The 27,560-nt window shown below is 35.7% G+C and overlaps 1 protein-coding gene and 1 pseudogene across 3 annotated transcripts in view; one reads left to right on the forward strand and one right to left on the reverse strand.

The window, feature by feature from the left end:
• Positions 1 to 27,560, forward strand: part of LOC145627691 (bifunctional 3-dehydroquinate dehydratase/shikimate dehydrogenase, chloroplastic-like) — a 178,141-nt pseudogene that overhangs the window by 30,948 nt on the left and 119,633 nt on the right. The window lies entirely within an intron of this gene.
• LOC145628946 (bifunctional 3-dehydroquinate dehydratase/shikimate dehydrogenase, chloroplastic-like) lies at positions 9,695 to 22,144 on the reverse strand. 2 transcript variants are annotated; one of them, XM_081681387.1, is made up of 12 exons: positions 21,988 to 22,144; positions 21,611 to 21,842; positions 16,483 to 16,588; positions 14,908 to 15,126; positions 14,186 to 14,532; positions 13,730 to 13,793; positions 12,856 to 12,964; positions 12,629 to 12,766; positions 11,651 to 11,799; positions 10,209 to 10,371; positions 9,899 to 9,958; positions 9,717 to 9,799 (listed from the first exon to the last, which is right to left on the reverse strand). In XM_081681387.1, the coding sequence occupies exons 2-11, from the start codon at positions 21,820 to 21,822 to the stop codon at positions 9,912 to 9,914; spliced, it is 1,554 nt and encodes a 517-aa protein (XP_081537513.1). In that variant the 5' UTR covers positions 21,823 to 21,842; positions 21,988 to 22,144; the 3' UTR covers positions 9,717 to 9,799; positions 9,899 to 9,911. The 2 variants fall into 2 exon arrangements, with proteins under 2 accessions (XP_081537512.1, XP_081537513.1); XM_081681386.1 differs by having other exon boundaries at positions 9,695 to 9,958.

Below are 27,560 nucleotides of genomic sequence, written 5' to 3' on the forward strand. Positions count from 1 at the left end.
GCCATAATGCAGAAATGATGAGTGAAAAAAGGTTACCTCTCGGACAACGTCGTCCCGACGACAGGTGGCCGCGTTCCTCATCCGGACGAGCTGGCTCCGGAAGGCATCTATGCATCGTGCCATAGCCGAAACCACCTCGCGTGAGAACTATCAGAAAAATAAGTCAGTGAAAATACATGATAAATGAACACAAAATTCTGAATTTAAACTAGGCTTACACCAGTCTGGTGGAGAGGAATCGACCGCTCCACGAAGCGCTCGCCCTCGGGAGCCGGAGAAATCATCTCCTCGATCGGCCCGTATATCTCCTGGTAGTGAATGGACATACGGGGCAGCACGAACTCAGCAGGACCGTCCTGATAAAATAGGAAAAATCAGTAAAGTATTACTTAGGGGGCTACTTAGCGAAAAATAAAAAAGCTAAGAATCTTACCCTCACATCCTCAACCGGTACAGGGGTTGGAGCTAATAAAGGTAGTAGCTCCTCAGCGTAACACCGCCCAAGGATCACATGGGACCGCCAGAGGGAACCAGCTTCCTCAGCCATGCTCGACAACTGTCCCTCGTCGAACATGTGACGTGGCGGAGGAGCAGGAACGACGAAGACATCAGAAGAATGCTATCTAGCAACTCTCTCTCCTAAATACACGACCGCTCCGTAGGTCCCCAGAAAATAGCGACGCTCAGCAGAGTGTTGTACGGCTAATCCAGGGATTGTCCAACCGCCCCACGGTCGGTATACCACCTCAGGTCCCTATAAAAAGCACCAATCAGGCAAGAACATATCTAAAGCACCACGGAAAAGCAAGATGAACACTAAAAGTCGTACCGAGATGATCCAGCTCCGGACACGTGCAGTAGACATGTCCACGTGGTGGCCGCCCCAAGAGGCGCTCACCGGAAATCCCCTCGGCGATGGTCTCGCCGGCGTAACAGAAGGAAAGTGCTCGTAGAACCAAATCTACAAAGAGTTAGAAGTGTGAATAAATGCTAACTAATATGTAGGGCTAAACTTTATAGGAAATAATGTTTACCTCTACGACCTTCCAAAAAGCAGATAAAGCAACGTTCGTCCTAAAGGACCGATGACGACACGAGTCCCTCGGAGCACGAACGAAATCAGCATAAGCCAAGCTGGCCCAATCATAAGTCCCGATCCGCTGGAGATCACGGACAGCAGGGAGGTAGTAAAGCAATGCCCTACTACCCTTGTCGGGAGAGAATGTCCCTGACAACAACATCAGCACAAAGATGCGCACCCGCTGCTCTCGGGTGGTCGCATCATCATCAAGAGTCGTTGCCAGCGTCGAGCGGTGACTCCCTCTAGCACTAAACTGAGTCGTCTCAACCTCAGCTCGGGCCCGAATAGCAATCGGCCCCAATAACTCCTCGACCTCTGAAGAAAAGACGTCGATCCCACTGTCGAACGGCAGTGGCACAGAAGTGAACTCCAGTCCTGTGATAAGACTGAAGTCTGTAGGGGTAACCATCATCTCGCCCCAGGGAAAATGGAAGGTGTTGGTGGTGTCCCAGAAGAACTCCACCAAAGCGCGCACTACGTGATGACCCCCGCTGGAGGCGACCATAGCCTCGGAGGTCTCAAACAGAGTAACTAGCCCGCAGGACTCCCATAGGAGTCTCGTCTCGAGGTCCCTGGCGATGTGCATCCTGTACAAATTGCCTAGACCGTCACAGCCAAAGCCGTGATGCCGTGTCCTCCCGGGCTCGGTTCCCCGTCTCACCCTCTCAGAAATGTGGTGGACAGGAGCAAAGAACAGAGTCTGCTCGTCCCACTTCGGGAGCCGACCAAGCGAAGTGGATGGCGTGGCGTCGTCCTCCACGGGCTCATGCTCCCGTCTAGTGTTTTCGGGACCGTGAACCTGAGCCTCGTTGTCTAGCCATGCTACATTGTGCAGAATCATCATAAATTAAGGTTCTATAGTATCTAAGGTTCGCCTAGCCGCATGATACTATGTTCGCAAAAACATAGTACGTAGTACTAAAACAGAGCACAAATTCAAATTGAGCATGACAGCATTTTTCAAGCAATCAAACAATTTCTTGAAACACTATAGTGATCATTGTGACAAATTGAACAAGGATTGCTAGCAAAAACGTCAAGAACAAACCACATTGTTCTTCACGACCTTAAGAGGTCCAACAATGGCAGATTGCTCATTTCTTCACCAAGTTGAGTCAAACAAGTCTCAAATTACTCCCAAGGCAATATATAAACATAAACAAGCAATTTCATGGCATAAAACTTGACAAACAAAGCAAATTGAGCATCATAGAATTCGAATTTTCATGAAATTCGTGAATATTCATGCCAAGAATTCGTAAAAACCGGTGTGAGTTTGAGGAAAACTTACATAGATCGGGAAAATAGATGAGAAGAGCTTTGATTTGCAACAAATTTGAGCGAATTTGGTTGAGAAACGAGCAAGCAATGAGCAATTGAAGTTTCGGACTTCTTTCGAGCAATTTCGCGACGAACAGAGCAGCAAATGAAGAAGAAACGGGCATTTAAAGAAAATCCCGTGCTGGCGCCAGTCCCTAGGCATTGGCGTCACCATCTGGGCTTGGCGCCTGGCGCCAACATCAGCGCCTGGCGCTAACATCAAATGGCTGGCGCTGATGGTTTTTCAGCGACGCCAAAGCACCCAGCCGCCTGTTGAGGTTGTGCTAGCCTTCTGCAACATATTTTTGGGTTCCTTGGTACGCCAGTTAGCCCCTCTAAGCAATTTGACATGATTAAGTAATCGGCTTGATTACATAAAGTGATCGACTTGATAAGAGATCGTCTCACTTAGCTTAAAGCGCCTAAGCATTGGCTCATTAACAAAAGGCACCGACATACAGGTTCAAAGCAAAAGAGCGCCGACGTACAGGCATAGCGGAGGCAAAGTTCAGGCGAACTTTTTAAAGATCGACAGGCGTGGATCTTCGGTAATTTCCTTTGGAAAATTATCGTATCAAATGAGGATTATTTCGAGAGAAATAATTTTCGATAATGTTCCCTAGGATGTGGAATATTAACAATGCGGATGAGGATTGTTTCAAGCGAAATAATCTTCGATGGTATTCCCTAGGATGTGGAATATTATCAATGCGGAGGAGGATAGTTTCAGGCGAAATAATCTTCTAATTTGGAAGCAGTTACGGGCGTAGCGGTTTTCAAGCGGGATGGCATTCTCTAGCTTGCAGGAGGTCATCAAAACAATAGGTTACTTTCAGAGACGTGTGCTCGACGGTGTAAGATACGCGTTTCTTAACTCTTCTATTTGTTTAACTAATGCTAGTTTTGCAGGTATCGGCGTTATAAGATTGGTTTAGGATTGCAGAACGTTCTGAATCATTCTCCGTCCCTATCGATACATTGACTTTTGTTTTCGAAACTTGCGTTTCTCCAAACTCAGTCAAAGTGGGGGCTTTTGTAGACACCCATTTGTGTCTCCCCAAAACCAAACCCAGTGATGAGTACCTTTCACGTCGAATCATAATCGAATGAAACGAAAGTGTGGAAAGGTCTAGTGTTGCGGAAAGTTTTTTATTTCTTTTCTCTTCTCTCTGTTTTTGAAAACTTTATTTTAAGAAAACAGCCAATCCAGTGTGGTTGGTCCATGATATGGGTCCAATAGTAGTGTAGTTGGATGGGGCTTGCAAAGACCTTTCCAACGATATATTATAAGCCCAATTCCGATGAATATTGAGGAAATTATGGCCAATTTACTAAACTGGGCCCGGTTTGAGCTTTATGTACGGCCCAATGATCTAGGGGAGGGCCTAATATGATTTATCATTCCTAATGCAATTAGGAATGGTTTTGGTCTTCTAGAAGGTCCTTTTCATTCCTAATTCAATTAGCATTGATAAGTTGACTTTGTTAACTTTTTAGAGTTTTAATCAAAATCAAATAGCATTTTCAAAGAAATTATATTATTTTATCTTCCAGTACGGTAAACTTATCGGATTTTTGAAAACGCGTTAAAATCAAGACTGGCGTCCAACCCCAGGCCTTGGCGCCTGGAACCAGGCTTGGCGCCAGGCGCTAGCCACTGGTGCCTGGCGCCAGCTAGCCAGGGTTGGCGCCAACCTTGTTTCCTGAGCGTCAGACTCTGTTTTGTTAAATTATCTTTTTTGGCTGATTTTCTCTATAAATATCGTATCAAAAACTCCGTTATCATTCATCATCGACATCTATCATTCACCAATTCTCCTTAATCAGTAATTCTTTAGCATTCTTACATTCATCTTTCTTTCTTACTTTGTTTTCATACAAAATTTCGCATTCACAAGATCTAGAAACACCTAGCCATATTCGAAGTTGCCTTCGCCCTAGACGTGAAAGGTTTTAATTTCTGAGGGTTTGGTCCCAAATCTCTCTTTCAATTATTTAATTTAATTGTTTGTTTATTATTTTCCTTGAAGTTACTAACGTGTGTATTTTGTTATTAGAAAGAGGTACGAGGCATCAAAGTAAGTACTTTAATTGATTTATTGATATTATGATGTAGACATCATGTTTATATTGTTATTATGATGTTCCTAGTATCATGTCTAGGTTAATTTTAATATTAAATATGATTTTTATGATGCTTCCTATGTTCTTCCTAATATTAATTCATGTTAGTATCATGTTAGGGTTAAAGATTTGATTTTTATTGCTTAGTGACATGCTAGGGTTTGTTATTAATCTTGTTAGTATCATGCCTAGGATCTTGCTATTTTTATTATGCTTTAATATTAACATGAACATGATTATGATTATAATTGTTATAATTTATTATTATTTTGATGATGATTATTTTATTTATGATGATTATGATTATTATTATTCTTCATGATTATTATTGATTATGTTGCTTGATACATTATTTATTCTTTATTGCTTGATCACCTTTTATGCATGTTTAAAGGGAATTGGTACTTGTAATCACGCTTAATAAAATAATTAATAATCTTGTTAGGTTAACTTTGATTATAAATTCAAGTGATCGCCAATAATAGTTTATTTGTGCATTAAATTCAACCAACGTAGATTAAACAGGTTTAGGGTTAATCTATTGATTGTATGTTAGTCAGAAAGCGCACATGAATACGATCAGAATAAAGTAGAGGCCTATTATTAGGACAGGTTCAATCTCTTTTAGGTTGGATTTGTACCATCATCCCCGAACCCTTATTTGGTTCATGACCTTATGGAGTTGACGATCTCTTGGATCGTTAAGGGGTGTAACCTTCACCTCGTGAACGGTTTACAAGTTCCTTAAAAACTTGTTGGCGACTCTTTTGCTCTATCTTCTTCCCTTTTGGACGCCACCGTACTTTAGTGTATGATCACAGTGGGGTTCAAGATAGTGGGATTTTAAAGGCTTGAAATTATTCCCTACAATCTGCATTGTTCATTATGGCCAGAATTTTGAAAAAAAATACAAATAATTTAGAAAATTTAACTGCTACCTTTGTATTTGTTATTTTTTTGTCGACAAATGTTTTCTTTAAGTTATAAGCAAATGGGTGTCAAATTGCAAGAGAGTAATATGAACTACATACATAATAATTATTTTGGCAAAAATTGACTTAATTTTGTTAGCAATTAGTCACATTTTGTCGCCTTAACTTGTAATAATTTTATTAAGTAATTATTTATTTTGAAATTATTAATAATTTTTATTAAAATTTAAAATTTTAGAAAACAATTAGTATAAGGAAATTTTAATAGTAGTATTGTCTTGTAAAATAGCATAGCAAGTAACATTTCCTTTTTAATCCAATTTACATTGCTCCTTAATTAGTTTTCTTCCCCCAATTCCCCACCATATGTTTTCCTTTTGTAAGAAAGTTTATTTTTTCACTTATTAGATATGGTGGGAATCCGACTGAACTTGCTTGTGAATAGACCCAACATAGCAATATAGCATACTTTCCCAAGGCATAGGTCACAATATGACAAAAGACTTGTTGTCCCTCCAAATCTTATCCATATCTTTGTACAAAAAATTGAAAATGGTTTTACTTTTTATTCATTGTTAAACAATCAAAAATACGTCCAAACATGTTTTATAGTAGTCTTTAGTTTTTGCACTTTATTAGTCTACTCTGTCATCTTTTAACGGTGCCATCAACATTATTTATTAAATCCCCCCATTCCCCAAAATATTAAATTTATTTATTTTTTACAATTTGAATTGCATAATTTATTAAATCAAACTAATTGTTTACATTTTTATAATCCATAATTTTCATCCATAAGTAGAATAATATATGTAGTAATTTTTTTGTTTTGGCTTTCAATACCTAATTGAATATGTATTAATTTTTTTTTTTTGATTTTTCATAGTACAATTGTACATAATATGTTATGGCTAAAAAGAAAGAAGATTTTGGGTAAAAAGATGATGCATCCTGTTTTGTTTTATCCACCGGGTTTTACATAAAGCAAAGATAGGAACTTATGAAGTTGGCTAAGGGTGTAATTCAGCTGTATAAAAGGAGATGACATAGTCTTGTGAATTGTCATCTCATGACATTTTTTAAAAAAAGCAGCAAAAAGATTCCATAATTTAGGTGATGGTACATGCAATAGTGATGGTACTTTCCATTGTTTATCATAAAATTAAGTTAGGGCTTTGAGTTTCACAAATGGATTGCTAATATTTTAACTCTTAACATTATCTTTGTTTGAATTTTTATTTTTTAAAAAATCCACCTCTCCAATTTTGGTTTATTAATTGTAATATTGATTTCGCAAAAAATTAAGTAAGGGCTTTGAGTTGCAAATGGATTGCTAATATTGATTTGTGTCTTTTTAATTTTAATTTATTCAAGGTGAATTGTGTTGATTTGTGTTTTTTTAGTGATACTTAAAGTGAAAAATCTAGGCCTTTTAAGCTTTCTTTTACAGCAAAGCCAGTGACAAAGCAAGCACTTTAAGCTTTCTTTTGGAGTAATGCCTTGTCTTGTCAAATCAGTACAACGTTGGGGAAGGGCATGCCAACTGAAATTTATGATAGTTCATGTGGGTACTTGAATGAATATATGGGCGGATCAGAGTCTACCTCTGGTCCCATGGGGACGGACATATTTTTATTCCTTAATCCGGAAACCCAAAAACCTTAATTCATTCAAGATCTAGCATTCGGGTGCGGTCTCATCAACAAGAACATCAACTTCGGGCGAAATGATGGGCCTGACAATACAATAGGAGGGTTATTTGGGCTTGCACCCGACCCAAGTTCATTCCTTACCCAACTTGATGCCCAAACTCAAGGGAAGTTTTCCTTTTGTCTCACATCTTGGGCCGAACCAGACCTTGGAAGATCTACAATGTATTTTGGTGATGCGGCCAAGCTAGAAGGACCTAATGTCCAACAAATTCCTATGAATTCAAACGATAGATACCATATTTATTTTAGTGGTATAAGTGTAAACGAAAATAGACTCTCATTTGATGCTTCTATACGTGCATTAACAGATGGTGACCCTACTAAAGGCACAGGGTTCTTCGTCGACTCGGGTGCACCACCCACAATACTACCTACAACGGTATATCAACCCCTACGTGCAGCCATGGTTGACTACTTTGCTCAATATGGTTGGCAGACGATTGGTGAACAAGCCTTTGATCTTTGCTACACGTCGACTCCTAAAGAGGGCCAAAGCTATCCATCCGTGGTCTTTCACTTTTCGAAAGGTGACCAAGGAGGGGAGGTCGATTGGACAATGGATAAGGACAACATGTTTGTTAAGCTCGATGAAATCGATGGTTTTTGTATGGTGGTTGGCCAAGTTCCTGATCCTGGACCTTGCCTCCTTGGTGCTTATCAACTAGCTAACTTTAAGCTCTCATTTGACATCAAAAATGAGATTTTATCTTTTGCTCCTCAGAGATGCCAAGAGAATCTTTAGCTTCATTTTAAAATCAAATTTGTTATTTAACGTAAATTAGTTTATGCTCATGGTGTGTTTAGAGGACATAACTATGTTGTCTATATATAAAAATGTTTTGTTCAAATAAATTAATAAAGCTATTTTGCTATGTTTAGGAAATATTTTATGATGATCAATATTTTTAAATAGAAGAGGAGTTAAATTAATTAATTAAAAAAGGTCAAATACATGAGTACACAGGCTCAAAGTCGGCCAAATAGACACTCATCAATAACCGCTTTATACATAGACATTTATCAACTGCTCAATAGTACAAAGCTCCAAAAATATTTAAGACGGCCCTATTACATAGACATTTATCAATTGCTCAATAGTTCTATAATCATCTACTCCTAATTTATCCCCATGATCAATATTTACAAGGTTGATTAACTATAAATAATGATCCTCTGCATTATTAGCTATGTACTTAAGTAGCATTATAGCAAATTAAAATCAATGCCAGAAAATATTTATAGTTTAAAACTAACAACGAATTAGTTCAGCCCTTGTCATTAAAATTGAAAAAGTTTAGAAATGGTGGTGCTAATATAACTTATCCTTGAGATATTATTAAACGAAACCTTGATAAGTTCGTATCAATATAAATCTCTTAAATATCCAAATTTCAGATAATTTATTAATACAAAATTAAAGATGAACTAGAAACAATTGGTAATAAGAAGTTATGTTCTGATCAACTTTGATCAGAATTTATTTGGTAAAACAAAAAGACTTGCGTGGACCTGGTCCACAATAATCACAATAATATTATTGTGGACCTGAGGTATATACACACGCAACTGACATTATATTGAACATAGTGACCATTATTTTTAACATAGTAACTTTATTTTTAACATAGTAACCTTTATTAAAACTACTACAACGTTTAATAATATTGTGAACTTGAAATACGACGCTATTACCCTAATTTTAACACAGTGACCTTTATTATTCATATTGATTCGTATATAAAATATTTCATTACAAAAATAACCCCTTAGGCCTATATATTACCCAAATGATTTTTATTTCAACATAGTGAACTTTTTTTAATTATAGTGACCCTTTTTTTTATCAATAAAAAACCATACTTTTTCTAATGTTAGTGGTCCACAATAAATTAGTGTGAACCAGGTCCATTTAAGAATTAGTATTGGTAAAATATGATCTGTTAGTACAAGAACAAGTATTCATAGGTAATAATCACGAGTAAGCGAATTTGGACAATGTTAAACAACGGTTTTTATAGATTTTTTGTTAAGTCAAGTACACATTGGATTGAGTCTAAGCTCACTTATCCCAGGTAATTAAACAGGTAATTAAACACAGAACATTGTAGCCGCGATACTGAGACCATCAGACCACGAGTTCAGAAGTAGGTAGTTCTATTACTCCATTCACCTTGCTGCACCTAAATTTGGATTTCAACCTTAAATATAAAGCTTATTATGTAGGTCATGTAACAGAGTTCTTTTAGGCTTTTAGCTACTAAAACTGCATTGTGATACAACGTGCTATTATATACGAACTGTAGTTTTTGATTACTTCCAAACCACAAATGCTAACTCGAGAGCAAGAAGCCTTAAAAATGTCACTGTCAACAGTAATACAGGTTTAATCAAACACAATGTGATGCGCAGTAAGTTGTACCCGGAACCTACTCACCATTGCAGGGAATAAAATGATACATAACTTATTCTATACTGGAGGGAAAAGCAGGAACAGAAACAAAGGGATAAACCAAGAGCCGCCACCCCCCCCCCCCCCCCCCCCCCCCTTGTAAAAAATAAGATACATTGGCCTATACGCCCTCTATAATGGCTTTGCTCTACAAAGCAGCCTCCAGTTTTGTAGCCTCGTGCCATTTGACAAAAAAAAAAAAAGTTTCAGGTTCACCGTGCTTACATAAGAAATTACACAATTTGGTACAAAAGAATCACTTGGAAATATAATGGAAATACCTAATAAATCCGTCATTGCGTGCTCTTTGCCAGGACTGACTTCATTAGTTCCTTTGGGGCTGTATTTATAGGCAATACAAAAGTCAGCAAGGGCAGAAGAAGCATATCAGATGATCAGCAGAAACATAGCAATAATACTAATCAATCAAGTGGAATCGAAGAATTCATAAAGGGTGTTGCTTTAATATGGGATTGATATTTTGGTTAACTTTGCCAGAATCAATCAATCAATAATATAATCTTGCTTTCCCTTAATAATCGTCGATGGCACAAGTTAGAGAAACAAGCATATCTTGTTATGAATCTTACCTGGCAAACCAGTGAACTTTTCATACTGTCTGAAGGCTTGATTAGCAAGCATTTCTGTTCCATATACAATAACGGCTCCTGTTTCTTGAGCTTCTTTAAGGAGTCTTGTTAATTTTGGTGTATAAACCGCATCAAAAACAAGAGCATAATTCTTCAAAGCTTTCTGTCGAAGAACACATAGGAAAGAAACATGGTTCAACTTGATGGTGAATCAAAACTGAGCATGAACAAATGTAAAAAGTTCACATTACTGGAGAGCAGGAGACAAAGCAATATTTATGTACAGCTATCGCAGGATTTGCAGCTTTCATAATGCTACTATATCAGGCATAACCACATATATGTCATATTTATAATGATGATTTGCCAAATGCTGCAAATTTTTAAATGGGAAAAAATAGATAAATAAAAACAAACGACCTCCATGCCTCCATGTCTACTCCAAAACTGGCTTAGTATTGAGGTTGATGTAAGAATTTACCAGGATGGTACACAAAAGATGTCAATATCATATCATACTCTTCCATCCGGTGATCCAGATATTACACTGATGTAGTTCCAACACCTCAAAATTCAGAACATTTTTTTACTTGTAATTCACTAAATTACTTTACTTAATCTATATGGCTAGAGATAATTTGATAAACAGTTAGAAATAAGTTGATAAACAATAGGGCCAAGTAGGGAAAGGTCTCATAACAAATGAGTACCTAAGCACAACAGCCACTCAGTTTATACATGGGCACATGACAAGCAAAGAACTATTTAATGGAAATGGAATTCCTAAGTTTATCTGATGAGATGCACAGATCAGGGATACGGCTATAATGTGGGAAGAAAAAAAAAGTGTATGGTGGTGGTGGAGGGAGAAAGAGAGAGGGGGAGGGGGGGGGGGGGGAGGTTGTGCCTTAACGTATCACTATTTTGTCAAACGTAAACGCTTTTCCCAGGCATCTGATAAAAGGTGACATTTTTTTGCCAAGGTGGCTATTATTTCTGGATAAATGAGCAGTTTGTAGCATCCATATTGCGATTGTTTTACTTCCTAATTAAATCCAGATATAGTAAACAATGGCTATACGCCTATACTTAAGGATAAGATTAGACGAGGGCACCATCTAAAACAAATCAACTAAACCGTTAATTGTTGCATGATGCTCTTAATTATGATAAAAAGTATAGTGGTCAAATGTCTAAAACATTACCCTTTCAATATGGGAGCAACATGGGTTCTGATACAACAAACTACGACAATTATCACAGAAATCATTTTGTATCCCACAGAAATCAAATAAACAAGGAAAGCATAGACTAAATAATTTACTGTTGAAACGATTAAATTTCCAGCAGAGCATAGGTAGAAATTATTGCATTTAACAATACTTGAAAATAACATAAGTAATAAAAGGTATATATGCATAAAAAAAAAGAGAGGGCTGAACCTTAGAAATAGGTGTTTCGGCTATTTTTGGTTTCATTCCAACAGATGTAGTATTTACAAGAATCATCCCTTCTTCTGGAGCAAAGTCATCTAGTTCATCAAGACTGATAGCTTTTCCTCCAACGTTACTAGCTAAATCCACAGCACTTGCTGATATCAAACAACAAGAAAGCAGGAACCCCTTTAGTACAAAACCAGAGATGTCAATATAATCTAAAACAAAATACAAAAAACAAAGGTTGTGTAGTAGAGACCTCTATCAACATGTGATATCCAAAACAATTCTTATTCATTTCGAAGTTCCCTCTGAATTTAAAATAAAAAAATATACTTCCTCCGTTCTTTTTTTATTGCACCATGAGGGATTTCACGCTTGTCAATACATTACTTAAGTTATTAATATCTTCAATTATGTTTTTGTAAAAGTTATAAAATATTGATATTTGAAAAGAAGATTTCGAGACGAATCTAACTAGATTCCACATGACTATATTTTTCTTAATGGATAAATCACAAATGATGGTCAAAGAGGATTAAGTGAATAGTGTAAAAGTCCTAATGGTGCAATCAATCAATCAATCAATCAATCAAAGCCTAATGGTGCAATAAAATAAAAACGGAGGAAGTATGTATAGAAAAAAAAAAAAAAAAAAAAAAAAAAAAAAAAAAAAAAAAAAAAATCCTTGAGTGCTTCAAAACAATCAAAAGTTAAATATGGAAATCTTCTAACGTCAACCCAGTGACATAAAATTTATAAATTTCTTTAATTTTCGGCAAGAAAGACGATATCTAGTATCTTTAACCAAAGAATGGCATCAAAATTATATTGTTTCCTCTACAAGTTTGAAGCCCACATACACATAAATAATATGCCTAGATTACCAGCAAACCACTGTGTTTACTGCCGTAAGAGTAATAATAAAAAAAATTATGTAACCGAGTTTATCAGCCAATGTAATGCATTAAGGAAAATACTTACCAAGTGTGCGATTAGCTATGACCACCTTAGCTCCTTTAGCTTTTCCACCATAGGCAAGTGCCTTTCCTGCACCACCAGCTCCAATAACAACAAAAACTTTATCTGCCAAGGGTGATCTTGGTGCAATACTTCCACCTTCTAGACTTGCAAAAGGAACAACGTATTGTTATATGATAGTGTGAGGAAAGTATTTAAAGGGATACATAAAATGTAATTGATTAACAAACCTTGTAATCCTTCTTCAATAGCTTCAATAGCTCCCACATAATCAAAATTGTAACCTGCCAATTTCCCATCACTTGGTCTTTTAACCAAGCAATTTACGGCTTCAATTGCCTATAGAATTTGGGGAAAGTCAGTTTCAACCAATAAACCATTAATTCGTGCCTTTAAGTGACAAGCATGGAGTGTAAAGACAAAAGACTACGGTTCTGTTCTCTTTACCTATTTTAACTTACTTCAGCTTTAATATGTTCAAATTAGTTCTGATAAAATAAGAGCTAATAAGTTTAGATTAATGTTATAAGAACAGAACTAATTATAACTTATACTCCATAATCCCTCTGTTTTGCTGAGTGTTACTCAATTATTGTAACAATGCTTACCAATGAAAAGTGAAAAATGGGGACCATGCATGTGGGTACTTTTGCTTTAAAGAGGAAAGAGATGGAGAGTTAGGGATTTATTAAATAAAATTGAGCCCACAAAGTGGGGTTGTAGGTGATTAAAAAATGAATAAAAGATTGCCATGAAAGGAATAAAGTAAAAGTGGGTTGAGCTTAAAAAAACGGATGAAAACGGAAAGTGAGTGAAACTTAGGTGGAGAGAACAATGCCTGCAACCCTACATAATCTATGTAGCCCCTCACCTATATTTAGTATTTAACCTCCCTAGGATAAAAATTGTAACTTAGTAGATCATAAAATAGTCAGACAATTGCACAATGATAACCAGATAGACACTAAAGAGGGAAGTCCATGAGAAGAGGAAAGGAGAAGCTCGTCCACTCTGAAGCTCTTACAGGTTCCAAGCAACGACCATGGGAATCATAGTACGAACAGAATTTATTCACAAAATCAAAGCCAAAGAGGGTTGGTATACCTTGGCTATGGGATCAACCTCTTCAGAGCACTCAAGTGCAGCCATCTTGTGAGGTATTGTGACACTGCACAATATGCATCATTGGATGAAAAATGTAGCAATGAAATAACAAAAGAGCTCTGTTTATTTGTTATCTAGAAAATGTAATGATTCATTAAATATGCCATTTCTAATTGCAAAAGGATGACATAATGTCATAAGTTAATCAAATGACTAACTTCACATTGACTAGTGTGGACATCAGCCACGTCACAAAATATCACAAATGGTGTGCTGATATCTGATTTATTTGTAGAGTTCATAATCAAGTTAATTAGAAAATTTCGTAAGAATATTTTGGGACATAGACGTCTACAAATTTGCTTTCACAAGGGTACATGAGATGTGGGGTTAGGAGTTTTGGAACTTACATAAACTATGGTAGTAGTCAATGAGTAATTTGAAAGGTAGTGGTACCTGTATCCAACAAAATCAGTAGACGAATAGGTCTTCAAAAAGTTAGGTAAACTGTCCACCAGCAAAGGCAAATAGATTCCATTGAAGCCAACAGACTTAAATGCTGCGTTAAACATATGCGGACTCTTACTATGGCCAACAGGATTCCCAATTACTCCAAATACTTTAGTACCAGGCCCTATACGTCTGAAATTATACAAATCCAAGAGGTCTTTTATAGTAGGTTGGCCAGGAGCTGAAATTGCTCCTTCCTCAAGGGTACCAAAAGTAAGATATCCACCAAATTTGGCACAAAGTATCCTTGACATCAATCCTTTCTCGCGCATAACAAGTCCAATCATTGGAACCTGTAAATGTAAAGGTAAAATACAATCAAACACTCAAGAGGACAATACAATCAAATATAAAGAAGGTAATTCCCAATTTTGTACAATGTTAAAAAAATTATTTTTCATAATATTTTGTGATTTTGTAGATGAAACTATGTGGACTATTTTAAAACATATGGTCTGGTGTACAAATCAGAAACACAGAAACCTTATAGTAAGGCACTAAGGCTTGCCTATAATCGCCCCCCCTCTTCCCCCCCCCCCCCCCCCCCCCTCTTGCCTGTATGAAAATTGAACTTAGGGCATCATGTTAAAAGATGTAAGTAGGATCAGTAATCTCCTTCCTAATTATACGATAGATATTACACAAATAATCTGCTTTTTGTAACACACCTGAGAATGTGTAAGTACTTGAAGAATACGTGCACAATCTGTAATATCTGTAGCGGTTGTTGCAATCTTTACAATGTCTGCTCCAGTTGCTTGTATCCTTGATACAAGATTTCCTATCTCTTCTACTGATGGTGTGCTTTGATAGTTATGAGAGGAAACAATAATTGTCGTTCTTGTAGGCTTCTTTCCACCAAAAGAGTCAAAGAACTCATCTGCTACCTACAAGAGGAAAATGATGAGACAATTTTTCTTTAGAAAGAATTCTGTACAAGCTTGATTTTCAAAAATTCAAGTTCCATCATCTAAACACAAACAACATAGGGAAGCAAATAACCCATGTAAGTTAATGATAAACATAAATGCCATCCATGTGTAATAAAAAATCCTAAGATTCATTCTAATCAAGTCCTATTGGTAATTGGTGAGACTTGAGTCAAGAGCTAAAGGAACACGATAGCTCTTTCATAAACATTATTTAAAAATACCCTACTAATGAGTACCTCATAAGAATTATCAGCTTCTCTACCATAAATATAGTGTCATACAGCCATACAGCATGTAAAGTCAGATAAAGTGTATAATTCCCTTTGCTTGCTTTATGTAAAGATAATCACAACATTAGAGGTCAAAAAAATAAATTCATTCTAATTCTACATGTCCTTTTAGGTTTCAAATGTGTACCATGGCTCTCAATAGGGAAACACAAATAAATAAAATAAATATAAATTCATTGACCTTGTAATGTCCTTACCTTATTTTAGGTACTTACTACCTCCAATTTTTTTTTTTTTTTTCCTTCTCAATCTACACACTTTGCCTATTTGCATTATTCACATACTCATCCTGACCAATGTTTGTAACTTATACGTAAAGAATACATAGTTAAGTTATATCTTGTTAAATAAGTCTCGATATATACTTTCAAAGTATCAAGTTTTTAAAATTTTTTCTTATATATAATCAATTATACTAATGGTCAAAGTTGTGAGATGGCAACTCGGGAACCATGAAAGTTAAACTATGGAAAAAGAATAGTCAGAGTTTATTAGAATCAAACCATACTAAGCCACAAAGATCCAAAATTAGGTCATATCTACTTATTATTGTTTACTTAGTTTAGATTTAATAGTGTATTATAAAATTAGATATTTGAAAAATACACATAGAGACAAACCTATAAAGACCCCATGTGAACCAAAAATTGGTTTAAGTTTAGTCAAACCAAACCACATCAGAAACAACACCTTATTTAGGTGAAAACTGAAATGATAATGGCCAAATTTGGACTACTTAATTTATGGGGCAGATGGCATCATCTATCTAAAACATTGTTGTTCATCTTTATCCTTGTATCCTAGCCAAAGATGCTCCAGTCTCTAACATTAGCTTTAAGACTAGAGCAACGAGGTAGAGGTATACAAAGTACTAAGTATGCAACTCTATTGTTCATATATAAACATCTTTTACATTTTGTTGCATTCAATTACTCAAATCAGCTAAACATACCTCCCACATCAACATGCTAACAACATGAAAACTTATATACAATAAACAAAAGACAAAGGATAGTATAACCTTAAGCTCGACATCTATATAGTCAGCTCCTAGTTCCATGGCTCTGTACAACGCACTCCTTCGCTTGCTTTCATCACCGTCATACTGACCACCTTCCCATGTAGGTCTATAAACCATATGAACACTCATAAATGTTTATGAAAATGTAGTTTATATTTTATTACTTGATTTAGAAATCATTTTTACATTATAGTATTACTTTGTTTTCCATTCCATATTAGAGAAAAAAAAAAAAAAAAAAAACAAACAAACAAACAAACATAAGAGAAAAGCACACTAAACATCCAAATATAATGTAATTAAATTAGAACTAGTTATTTCACGTCGCTGAAATGAAATTGTCAAAGGCATATAGGCAGAGTAAAGGATAGCATCTGCCTTATCTAAGCATGCATCTTCACCACTCTTTTGAAATGATTTGTTGCACTCTCCATAATAATTGGCATGTCAGGTTTCATTTATGAAAATAAAGGTGGAGATCCTACATATATTGCACATACACACCATCAAAGACTCAACCAACCATAATCAATAATCAATATTCACCAAATGTAAATAATTATCTCTCCCTAATTCAAGAATGACATGCTTTGACAATCCAAACTTTACAAGATTGCATATTGGGTGTGACTTCCCTTCCTAAAGCTTGCACATACATCAAAGACTTAACAAACAGTAATCAATTACCAGTATTCGCTGAATGTAAATAATTATCCCTCTCTAATTCAAGAATGACATTCTTTGACAATCCCAACTTTACAAGATTGCATATTGGGAATGTCTCCGCTCCCCAAAGCATCATCTCACTTTGTATTTCTTGAAGCACTATATCACTGGTAGGGTATAAAAAACACACCTAGGTGTTATGCAAATGGGGGTACATTTCCTTAATTAAGCTAGGTAAAGTGAATTTAAAGAGGAACAATTGAGGCACACATCTTTCATTACTAAACCAATTTTTTTATTTTTTTTTAATTTATTTTTACCTAGGTGCAGTAGTATTTATTTATTTATTATTTATTTATTTTTTTTAATTGCCTCTGCACCAAGCCTCCTATCTCCTTCTTTTTACTGCACCTTGAACTCTTTTTACACATTGAACACTATTACACATGGGTTTAGAACATCAGGCAATGGTTCGTTGAAGTCCGGGAAAATACTCTTTGAATAACTTAAATCATCTCATCTTTGAAATTCAGTCCAAGTAGCGCTTACCAAATTGGTTTTGGTTTGCATATGGACATGGAAGTTTTTAAAAAAAAAAAAAACATAGCTTATCCAAACTTCTACAATGAAGCCTTGATGATTGTAATAGACTAACATTAGGAAGGGCAATTTGGGAAGTCTAGTACTTTTAGGTTAGTAGTCCATGGCCTTAATATTAATAGGGGATAGTATATGCAGTAGGACATTATGTGAATTGTGAGGATAATATGTTAGAGAGAATGGTAACCTCAAGTTACTAGGAGAGTGACAACCTAAAGTTATCAAGAGAGTAATAGCCTAAAGCTATTAATCTATCACTTTTGTATCAAATTCTGTCATTATTAATCGAAACTCCAAGCTTTCATCTTATTATCCATATAATATACAAACCAGAAAATCAGTCTATAACAATGATGCTAAAAATGAGCTTTAAAGCACTTAATTACATTCTATTTCCCAAATCAAAGTTTTGTTTAATGGATTTTGGTTCCCTTCGTTTCAAGAAAATGAAATTTATCATACTGCCTTTTTTGTTACATTCTCCCTGTTAACCTTTTGACCAGTGCTCTTTCTTGGATTTCATTTTGCAGGACAATCAAAGCAATCTGGAAGCACAAATAGATGCAGTATTGAATATATGGGGTACCGATAGAGGTGTGGAGGTGTTTGGGTAAGATTGGTATTGATTGGTTAACAAACTTTTTCAACAAGATATGGACGGCTACAAGGATCCCACAAGATTGGAGGAAGAGCACCTTGGTCCCGGTTTATAAAAACAAAGGAGACGCTCAAGATTGTTCTAACTATCGAGGAATTAAGCTTATGAGCCATACTATGAAGTTGTGGGAAAGGGTGATTGAACAAAGGTTGAGGGCATGCACAAGCATTTCAGATAACCAATTTGGTTTTATGCCTGGGAGATCTACTATGGAGGCAATCCATTTGATAAGACAAATGATGGAGTTTTATAGGGTAAAGAAGAAAGATCTTCATATGGTCTTTATTGATTTAGAGAAGGCATATGACAAGGTGCCAAGAGAGATACTTTGGTGGGCAATGTTGAAGAAAGGTATCCCACGAAGGTATGTAGACCTAGTTAAGGATATGTATCGGGATGTGTCAACAAATGTGAGGACATGCGGAGGGTTGACAAAAGATTTCCCTATTACAATCGGATTGCATCAAGGGTCTGCATTAAGCCCTTTTCTTTTTGCAACGGTTCTAGATGAAGTAACTAGACCAATTCAAGATGAGGTTCCATGGTGTATGTTGTTCGCAGATGATATCGTTTTGGTGGATGAGACTAAGGATGGGGTTAATGTCAAGTTGGAGCAATGGAGGCAAAGGTTGGAATCTAGAGGGTTTAAGCTAAGTCGGAGTAAGACTGAATATTTGGTATGTCGTTTTGGCACTCAGAGGGGTACAAGCAATGAAGTGGTGAGTTTGGATGGAAAGGATTTGACCATGAGTGAATGTTTTAAGTACCTAGGGTCGATCATCCAGAAGAATGGTGACATTGATCAAGACGTGACCCACAGGATTAAGTCAGGGTGGCTTAAATGGAGAGCGGCCACGGGAGTGTTATGCGACCGCAGCATTCCCTTAAAGTTGAAGGGAAAATTCTACAGGACTGCCATAAGACCAGTGTTGCTCTATGGTACAGAATGTTGGGCTTCTAAGAAAGAGCATATTAAAAAGATGGAGGTTACGGAAATGCGCATGTTAAGGTGGATGTGTGGAAACACTTTAAGAGATAGAATCAGAAATGAGGTTATTCGCAAGAAAGTAGGTGTGGCGGGCATTGTAGATAAATTAAGGGAAAATCGTCTGCGTTGGTTTGGACATGTAAGACGGAGACCCGAGGGTGCACCGGTGCGAAGAGTGGAAGAGTGGGACCATGGAGGGATTAAACGAGGAAGAGGGAGACCAAAGATGACTTGGTTGGAAGGAGTGAGGAAGGATATGAAGTGCATGGATTTACGTGAGGATGAAGTTTTGGATCGTAAGGGATGGAGGAGAAAGATTTATGTTGATGACTACACGGAATAATCAAATTTGGTTCATGTTAGCCGACCCCACTTTTGGGATTAAGGCTTTGATTGATTGATTGATTGATTGAAATGAGACTTGCTGGAGATGTTGCTGGAACTAGAAAAGCTGTGTTTGACATTCTCCAGTTATGCTTTGAAGCTAAAGCCTGGAAAACCTGGAATGATCAGATTGTTGTTCTGTCAAAGCGCTGAGGCCAGCTCAAACAGGTACACGTTGGCATTTTTGATGTTATGGTGGAATCATAATGATGAGGATCATTTTTCTAGCTGTTAGCTTAGTGTATATTATACTTTAGTGAATTTATCATAATTGAAGCGGCTGTGGTTACGTAAATATGTTAATCTATGCTTTAAATGTGCAATGCAGTGAATAAGACGGACTGAAATGGTATTAGGTCATCACCACTGTATGCCTAGCTTGGTTCGGAGTAATGACTTGTTTCTATTGTGCTATGTTGATATTCTTGGAATTTTTAAGGAAATTGAGTAATTCGTTTGGATTAAAAATCCATAATATGGTTCAGGGTTCCCCAGACAGAAATCAAACAATACAATTGTTTATTGTTTAATTTTCTTTTTTAGTTACCTTGTAATCTTGGAGTCATAATTCCTTCATGAAGCATTTAATCAGGAGGTTCCTTTATTTATAGGCTGTGACAGCGATGGTGCAGCATCTTGATACTCGTATAGAGCTCAATAGCTCATTAAAACATTGAATAGTGTATCTGCTGGGAAGGTAACAAGATATTATTGTGTTGAGCTTGTCTTTTGTTAAGTTATGCTCTTTCATACGTTTCATGTCTTATATTCTGTTTTTTACAGATATATGTTGAAATAGAAAAGGCATGATTGATCAAGACCCTTGCTAATGTTAAGGAAGAACAAGGGCTTATCGACGAGGCTGCTGAATTGATGCAAGAGATCGCGGTAAGTTTGGTTTACTACTCTGTTTTTTTGGTAAAAGTTGTGTAATTGATCATCATTACACATATTTGTGATACTGCAGGTTGAAACCTTTTGGCGCAATGGCTAAAACTGAAAAGATTGCTTTTATTCTTGAGCAAGTATGTCCTATTTCTCGAGCTTTATTGGTTCCATTATCTCTTTTTCTGGCACTGTTGGAGATAAATGTTTCTGCTTATTTTAATCGTGTTTAACTGTTGATGAGTTAATTTGGAAAATTTTCTGTTTATCAGGCTCGCCTTTTCTTAGACCGTAAAGACTATATTTGGGCTCAAATCCTTTCCAGAAAAATCAGTCCCAGGGTTATTGATATTGATCCTTCAAAAGAAAAGAAAAAACCTAAGGAAGGTGATGCCATTGTAGAATAGGCCCCTGCTAATATTCCATCGTTGCCAGAATTGAAGCGCATCTATTATGAATTGATGATTCTGTGAATTCAAAAATTGTTTTTTACGGAGTGCTTAGTTCTGTTCTTGCTACGATATAGAATTTTTCTTCTTTTTGCATTAATCTTTTTCCTTGGGATTGAAATTACAAACTAGTTTCATTTCTAATTAAGTAGATTTTGCCAGGTATGGTGACTTTTTTGGTGTCAAAAGTGTTGAAAACTATTGAATTGCTATCTTATATTGTAATGGGTATACTGAAATATGCAATCCATTAATTCACAATGCACAATAGTTCCAATATACAATAATCTAATTGTCAGAACCAAATTCTCACTACCCAAATCTTAAAACATCATATATATATATATATATATATAATTCATGCTTCATGAATCAACCCAACCAACTAAAACAGAATTACACAATGTCCAAATTCATACTTTAAATCCCAAAAGTCAAGCTAAGTTTTCCAAAAATTCAATCAACAGACAATATTAAAACTGCAAAAATAAAGATTACCTGAAAGTGATCAAAGTAGGCAAAGAACTGTTTTGAATCAAAAGCTGAAGATGATGATCTGGGTTGAAATTCTTCAAAAAATCTAATCGAAGCTCAACCAAATCAGCACCTTGTTCCTTAGCTTTGTTAACTTGAACCAACATTTGATCCGGGGTATCATTCATAATGGGTACACATATCAATGTCGGATTTCTTCCAATGTATTCCCCCATTTGAAGATTCAAGATTGCAACTGAAACCCAGAAACACAATTATCGGCCCAATAACTCAATAATCTACCTTAGAAGAACCCTTAATTGAATATAACAATAGAATAAACGATTAACAATTACATTATGAAATTGATATTCGGTGATTTAAAAAGAAAACAACTTTACCTCAGAAGCTGCTTCAATGGAGGAGAGAGGAAGAGGGGAAGCACAAATTTGATAAAAGGGGAAATCTTTTTGGATTATCAAATTTTTAGTGTAAGAGGTTAGGTGAAGGTGATTGACTAGGGAGGGTAGGTGCCGTTTTCTGTAAAAAAAAACACACACACACACACAAATCTAGTGGATGTGTTGGGTGAATTGGTGGGGAGGACAGAGTACTTTTGGGGTTTTTTTTTTTTTTTTTTTTTTTTTTTTTTTTAATAATGAAAATAAATAATCTCATTTTTTTTTGGAAAATTTGTGAAAAATAAGTCAACCTTTGTTGGTTCGCTCAAAATAAGCCAACCTTTCGATTAACTCAGAATAATCCAACATTTATAGGGTATCCACTTTAAATGAGTCAAGTGACCTGCAACCGGTTATTAATGTTAATTGTGACACGTGTCAGCATGTGGTTCGTCATTTTTCTTATAATAATTAATTAGGAATTATTATATAATTAATTATTAAAAAATCTAATAATTATAAATTTAAAAAAAAAAGAAAAGAAAAAAACCCCAACCCCAGCTCACCCCCCCTCCCCCCTCCCCTGCCAGGCCGCCGGTGGCCGGCGACCACAAAATTCCCCGGCGTCGACACCGACGGCCTCTACCGCCCACCCACGATGCTCTCACCCAACCCCACTCCTTCCCCTTCCCCATTCACCTTTCCCCACCCCGTCACGACACCACCCCCTCCCCTTCACCCCCTGCCGGAAACAACCCCCCTCCCCCGTCTCCCTGTAGAAGTCGACCCCTCCCTCCCCTTTCCTTACCATCTGTCGACCCCCCAAACCCTTTAACCCACCCTAACGAAACCCTAACAAAATCGGAATCGGGGTTCAAGGGTTTTGGGGTGTCGATTGACGGTGGGGAAGGGGAAGGACGGGGGTAACGGGGTGGGGAAAGGGGGATGGGGAAAGGGGAAAGGAAATGGAAGGGGAAGGGTGGGGGCGTCGTGGGTGGGTGGAGAGGCCGTCGGTGCCGGCGCCGGGGAATTTGTGGTTGCCGGCTACCTGCGGCCTGGTAGGGGTGGGGGGTGAGCTGGCAGGGGAGGGTGAGGGGGTTGGGGTTTTTTCCTTTTTTTTTTTTTTTTTTGAAATTTATAATTATTAGTTTTTTTTAATAATTAATCATATAATATATCCTAATTAATTATTAATAGAAAAATGACGAATTACATTCTAACACGTGTCACAATTAACCTTAATAACCGGTTACAAAAGGTAATGACTCATTTCAAGTTAATACCCTATAAAGGTTGGATTATTCTGAGTTAATCGAAAGGTTGACTTATTTTAAGCGAACCGGACAAAGGTTGGCTTATTTTTGACAAATTTTCCTTTTTTTTTTTTTTTTTTTTTTTTGTGAAACAATAAATAATCTCATCTTTGTGCAAATTAAAAAATAAATAAATTCACCTTTTTATTTTTATATTTATGAGGCAAATTCACCTTTGTATAAATTGTATGCCATCTTTTTTAATGAATCTTGATTTGTTGGTGACCGAGTTTAGTAGGTTGTAAGTCATGTGTCAAATCTTAAAAAAAAAAAAAAAAAAAAAAAGCCACTACTTTTTTTCAGGTTTGGAGTCTTTGGACATATTATGTTAAGCCCTGGCCAACCCGATTTTTTTATTAGATGCAATTGGATGAAGTTTAGTTTTTACGCATTTATGATAAAGAGAATTTTGAAGATTGTCTACTTGTTTAGCTGATTGAGACTCATTAGAGTTTTGATCAATAAAAAAATTTAATTGGGGTGTTTGGTAAATAGCTTTTTGGGTTTATAAAGTTCTTTATGAAAAAATTTAAAATAATAAAAGGTTTTAAAATTAGCTTATCATTAACTATTTTTACAAAAAAAAAAAAAAAACTTATTAAACATTTAACTCTTTTACGTATTACATACACCAAAATGACTAACAACTATTTAATAAACAACTAGTGTGTAGCACGAGTGATGATCCGGCCTCTGAGCCATTACTATAAATATATAAATAAAGACCCCAATCAAAGTTAGATACATAATTAAAAGCAATAAATATAAAAGTATATTTAAAATTTGGCTAAGATGGTTAGACTTTCAACTTAATTATTGTTGGTCATGAGTTCAAACACTATATATGTAGATCATTTTTGTCTATAGTCATGTGAAATTGGGTTAGATTTTTTTTTTTTTTTTTTTTTTTTTTTTTTTTTTTTTTGACAACGGGTTAGAGACATTAATATCAAATATCAACATTTAATTATTTCTGAATCTTAATTAAAGATATTAATAGCACAAACATTAAAGTTGGTTTGTAACAAATAGAATGAAAGCAAGAGAAGTATTGTAAACATTTAGCATTGTTATTTTTGTAGTATAAACCATACAGTGATATAAATACTAAGTATATTTTCTTAGATAAATTGGGTCGTATCAGTGGCGGATCCAGGATTTTTCGGGTGCTAGGTCACCACCGACTACTAATCAATAATTAATGCAAGAATATTAAAAAAAAAAGCTAATATTTTTTAAAAAAAATACATTCCAAAAGTAATAAATATCCATATTACAACCAAATAAAGGAAATTACAATTGCTCTCTACGAGTTTTCATGTTTTGATATCGATCTATAATATCATTCATGTCAACATTCAAAAACATATCTCGCTCTATATAAGTAACCAAGCAAAAGGATTTTGTGGTGGAGGAGGTGGAGGAAAAGGATTTTGTGGTGAAGGAGGTGGATCTTGTAAAGGAGGAGGAGGTGGAGGAGAAGGATTTTGTGGAGGAGGAGGACTTTGTGGAGGAGGGGGATTTTTCGGATCAAAGAAACTTGTGATATCAATCATATCACACATTTTTTTCCTTTTCATTCTGAAAATTAAGTTACATTAACAATTAGATTAAGAAAACCACAAATGCTTCAATTTACAATCCACATATGCAATTATCCAAACTAATCAATTCCAAAAAAAAAAAAAAAAAAAAAACAGAAACCCTAAGTTCTAATATGAAATCATCAATTACTCAATTTTACTGTCAATTAACTCAATTTATAATATCAATTTACAGGAAACAATTTATAATATCAAATTATCAATTTACAGGAAACAATTTCATTTCCTAAAAAAAAAAAAAAAAAAAAAAAAAGCAGCAATTCAATTCCTAAAAAATCAGAAACCTTAACTCCCTAAATTGATAAATTATCAACAATTTCAAAAAACAATAGAACACACACTAATTAACTAGATTAAATTACATAATCAACTCAATTAATCACAAATTCAAGTACTCAACCCAACAATTCAACAATTTGGGTATAATTTACAAATTTAAAAACTTAAAAACAAACTTAGAAAACTTGTTCAATTTGAGAAGCTAAAGAGAATGACTCATTGGTTCTTAACCTCCGAGTAACATTGATAAGCACTGCTTCTAAATTGTCTTTTTTAATCCCTTTCCCGTCACTAAACACGTCAAACCACTTACACTTAAACAAAACAACTTTGGGACTTGTTCGATTTTTTAAGGCACCATACTCTAACACAATAACCTCCTCTAAAATCCCATAAAAATTCTTTTCTCCACTTTCCTCATCGCCTCTAACCACCACACCACTATTTTGAGTTTTTCGATTTCTTTGCCGTTTTTTGGTGTGAAATCTAAATCCATTAATGATATATCCATCATAAGTCACAACACGTTTCATGGATCCTCTTGCTAAACAAAATAACTCTTCGGTAATCCTTACATCCCCATCTTTCCACATCTTAATAATCTGTATTTCACAATAAGTAATAAAGAAAACAATCAAGAAAAGAGGAAAAAATATATAATAGGAAAAAAAAAACGGGTGTGCTCACTTACCCTATTCTCAAACCACTTGTAAAAGTCAACCTTTGGAAGACTCGTATCATTTAGATACTCACTAACCAAAGAAATTAAGGAACTAAAAGTTAGTTAATTGTATATATTTTTAATAAAAAAAAATTTCAAATCAATCACATCATAACACTTACTCTAAGAAAGGTTGTGCTTCGTCACAATTTTTTAGAACATAAAGGTGAGCTTCTTTCCATTCATCAAAAGCCAGTTGCTTTATATTTACCTTCCCTAAAGACTTGCCCATTTTAGAAAAAACGGACAGGGTATGGAGTTGGAGTTGTTGATGATCGATATCGTCATTTCGATCTAGACGGTTAAATTGCGTCTCAATCTTAGAAATATATCTTGAGCAAAATGTTAGACATTCCATTTCTATGTACCCATTAGCAATTGAAGCTTCAGGGTGAGCTTTGTTCCGTACATATGATTTAAATGTCCTCATCGCCCTTTTTCAAAAAAAAAGTTAGTTATAATCTATAAGTATTTATTTATATATAAAACCTATTTTTTTATATAAATTAAAACCTTACCTTTCAAAACGATACATCCATCGATAATGTACTGGGCCGGCAATCCTAGCCTCAGTGGCCAAGTGAATTGGAAGATGTATCATCACATCAAAAAATGCAGGAACGAATATACGTTCTAACTTGCACAAGGTGATTGCGATATTTGATTCCATTCGCTCTAAGTCGGAAACCTTCAAAGTTTTTGAGCATAATCGCTTGAAAAATAAACTGAGCTCCCTTAAAGGCTCCAACACTTTCTCATCTATGACACCCTTAAAGGCAGGGGTAAGCAAACCTTGCATGAAAACATGAAAGTCATGAGTTTTCATTCCCATGATCTTTCCATCTTGTAAAGATGTACACCGCGATATATTTGAACCATATGCATCAAGAAAAGCTAAGTTAGACAAAAAGGTGACTATTTTTCTTCGTTCATTCAAAGTTAGGTTGTATGTTGCTGGAGGGATTTTATATTTTTTATCTCCTAAATGCTTGGCACGTAATTGACTATGCATCTTCATATCATCTAAGTCCAATCGCGCATTTAAGGTGTCTTTATTCTTCCCTGATAAATCAAGTAGTGTGCCTAATATACTTTCACAAACATTTTTTTCTATATGCATAACATCTAAGTTGTGTCGCACTAAAAGATGTCTCCAATATGGCAATTGAAAGAAAACACTTATTTTTTTCCATTGATGCACAATGTATTGTTCGCCTCTCTTTCGTTTTCTGGTAACACCTTTTCCGAATTCCACATTTGAATAGCCACTCAATTGCTCTAAAACATCATGTCCTGTAAGTGGAGTAGGAGGAGGACCCCGTTCAACTTTTCCACCAAACAAATTCCTATTACGTCTCCATTTGTGATCTGGCTCTAAAAACACTCTGTTATCCATATAACAATATTTGCGCCCATGTTTTAACCAAGCTGATCTTGTATCTTTATGACAATTAGGGCATGCACGTTCTCCTTTAGTACTCCAACCAGAGAGATTAGCATAAGCTGGAAAGTCACTAATAGTCCACAACAACACTGCTCGCATATTAAATGTCTCTTTGGCATGAGCATCAAAAGTTTTTACCCCTGTCTCCCACAATTCCTTTAGTTCATCAATTAGAGGTTGCAAAAAAACATCTATATCATTTCCCGGAGATT

This window comes from Chenopodium album, chromosome 4, assembly GCF_948465745.1.
Source record: "Chenopodium album chromosome 4, dcCheAlbu1.1, whole genome shotgun sequence".
Classification (NCBI taxonomy): domain Eukaryota; kingdom Viridiplantae; phylum Streptophyta; class Magnoliopsida; order Caryophyllales; family Amaranthaceae; genus Chenopodium; species Chenopodium album.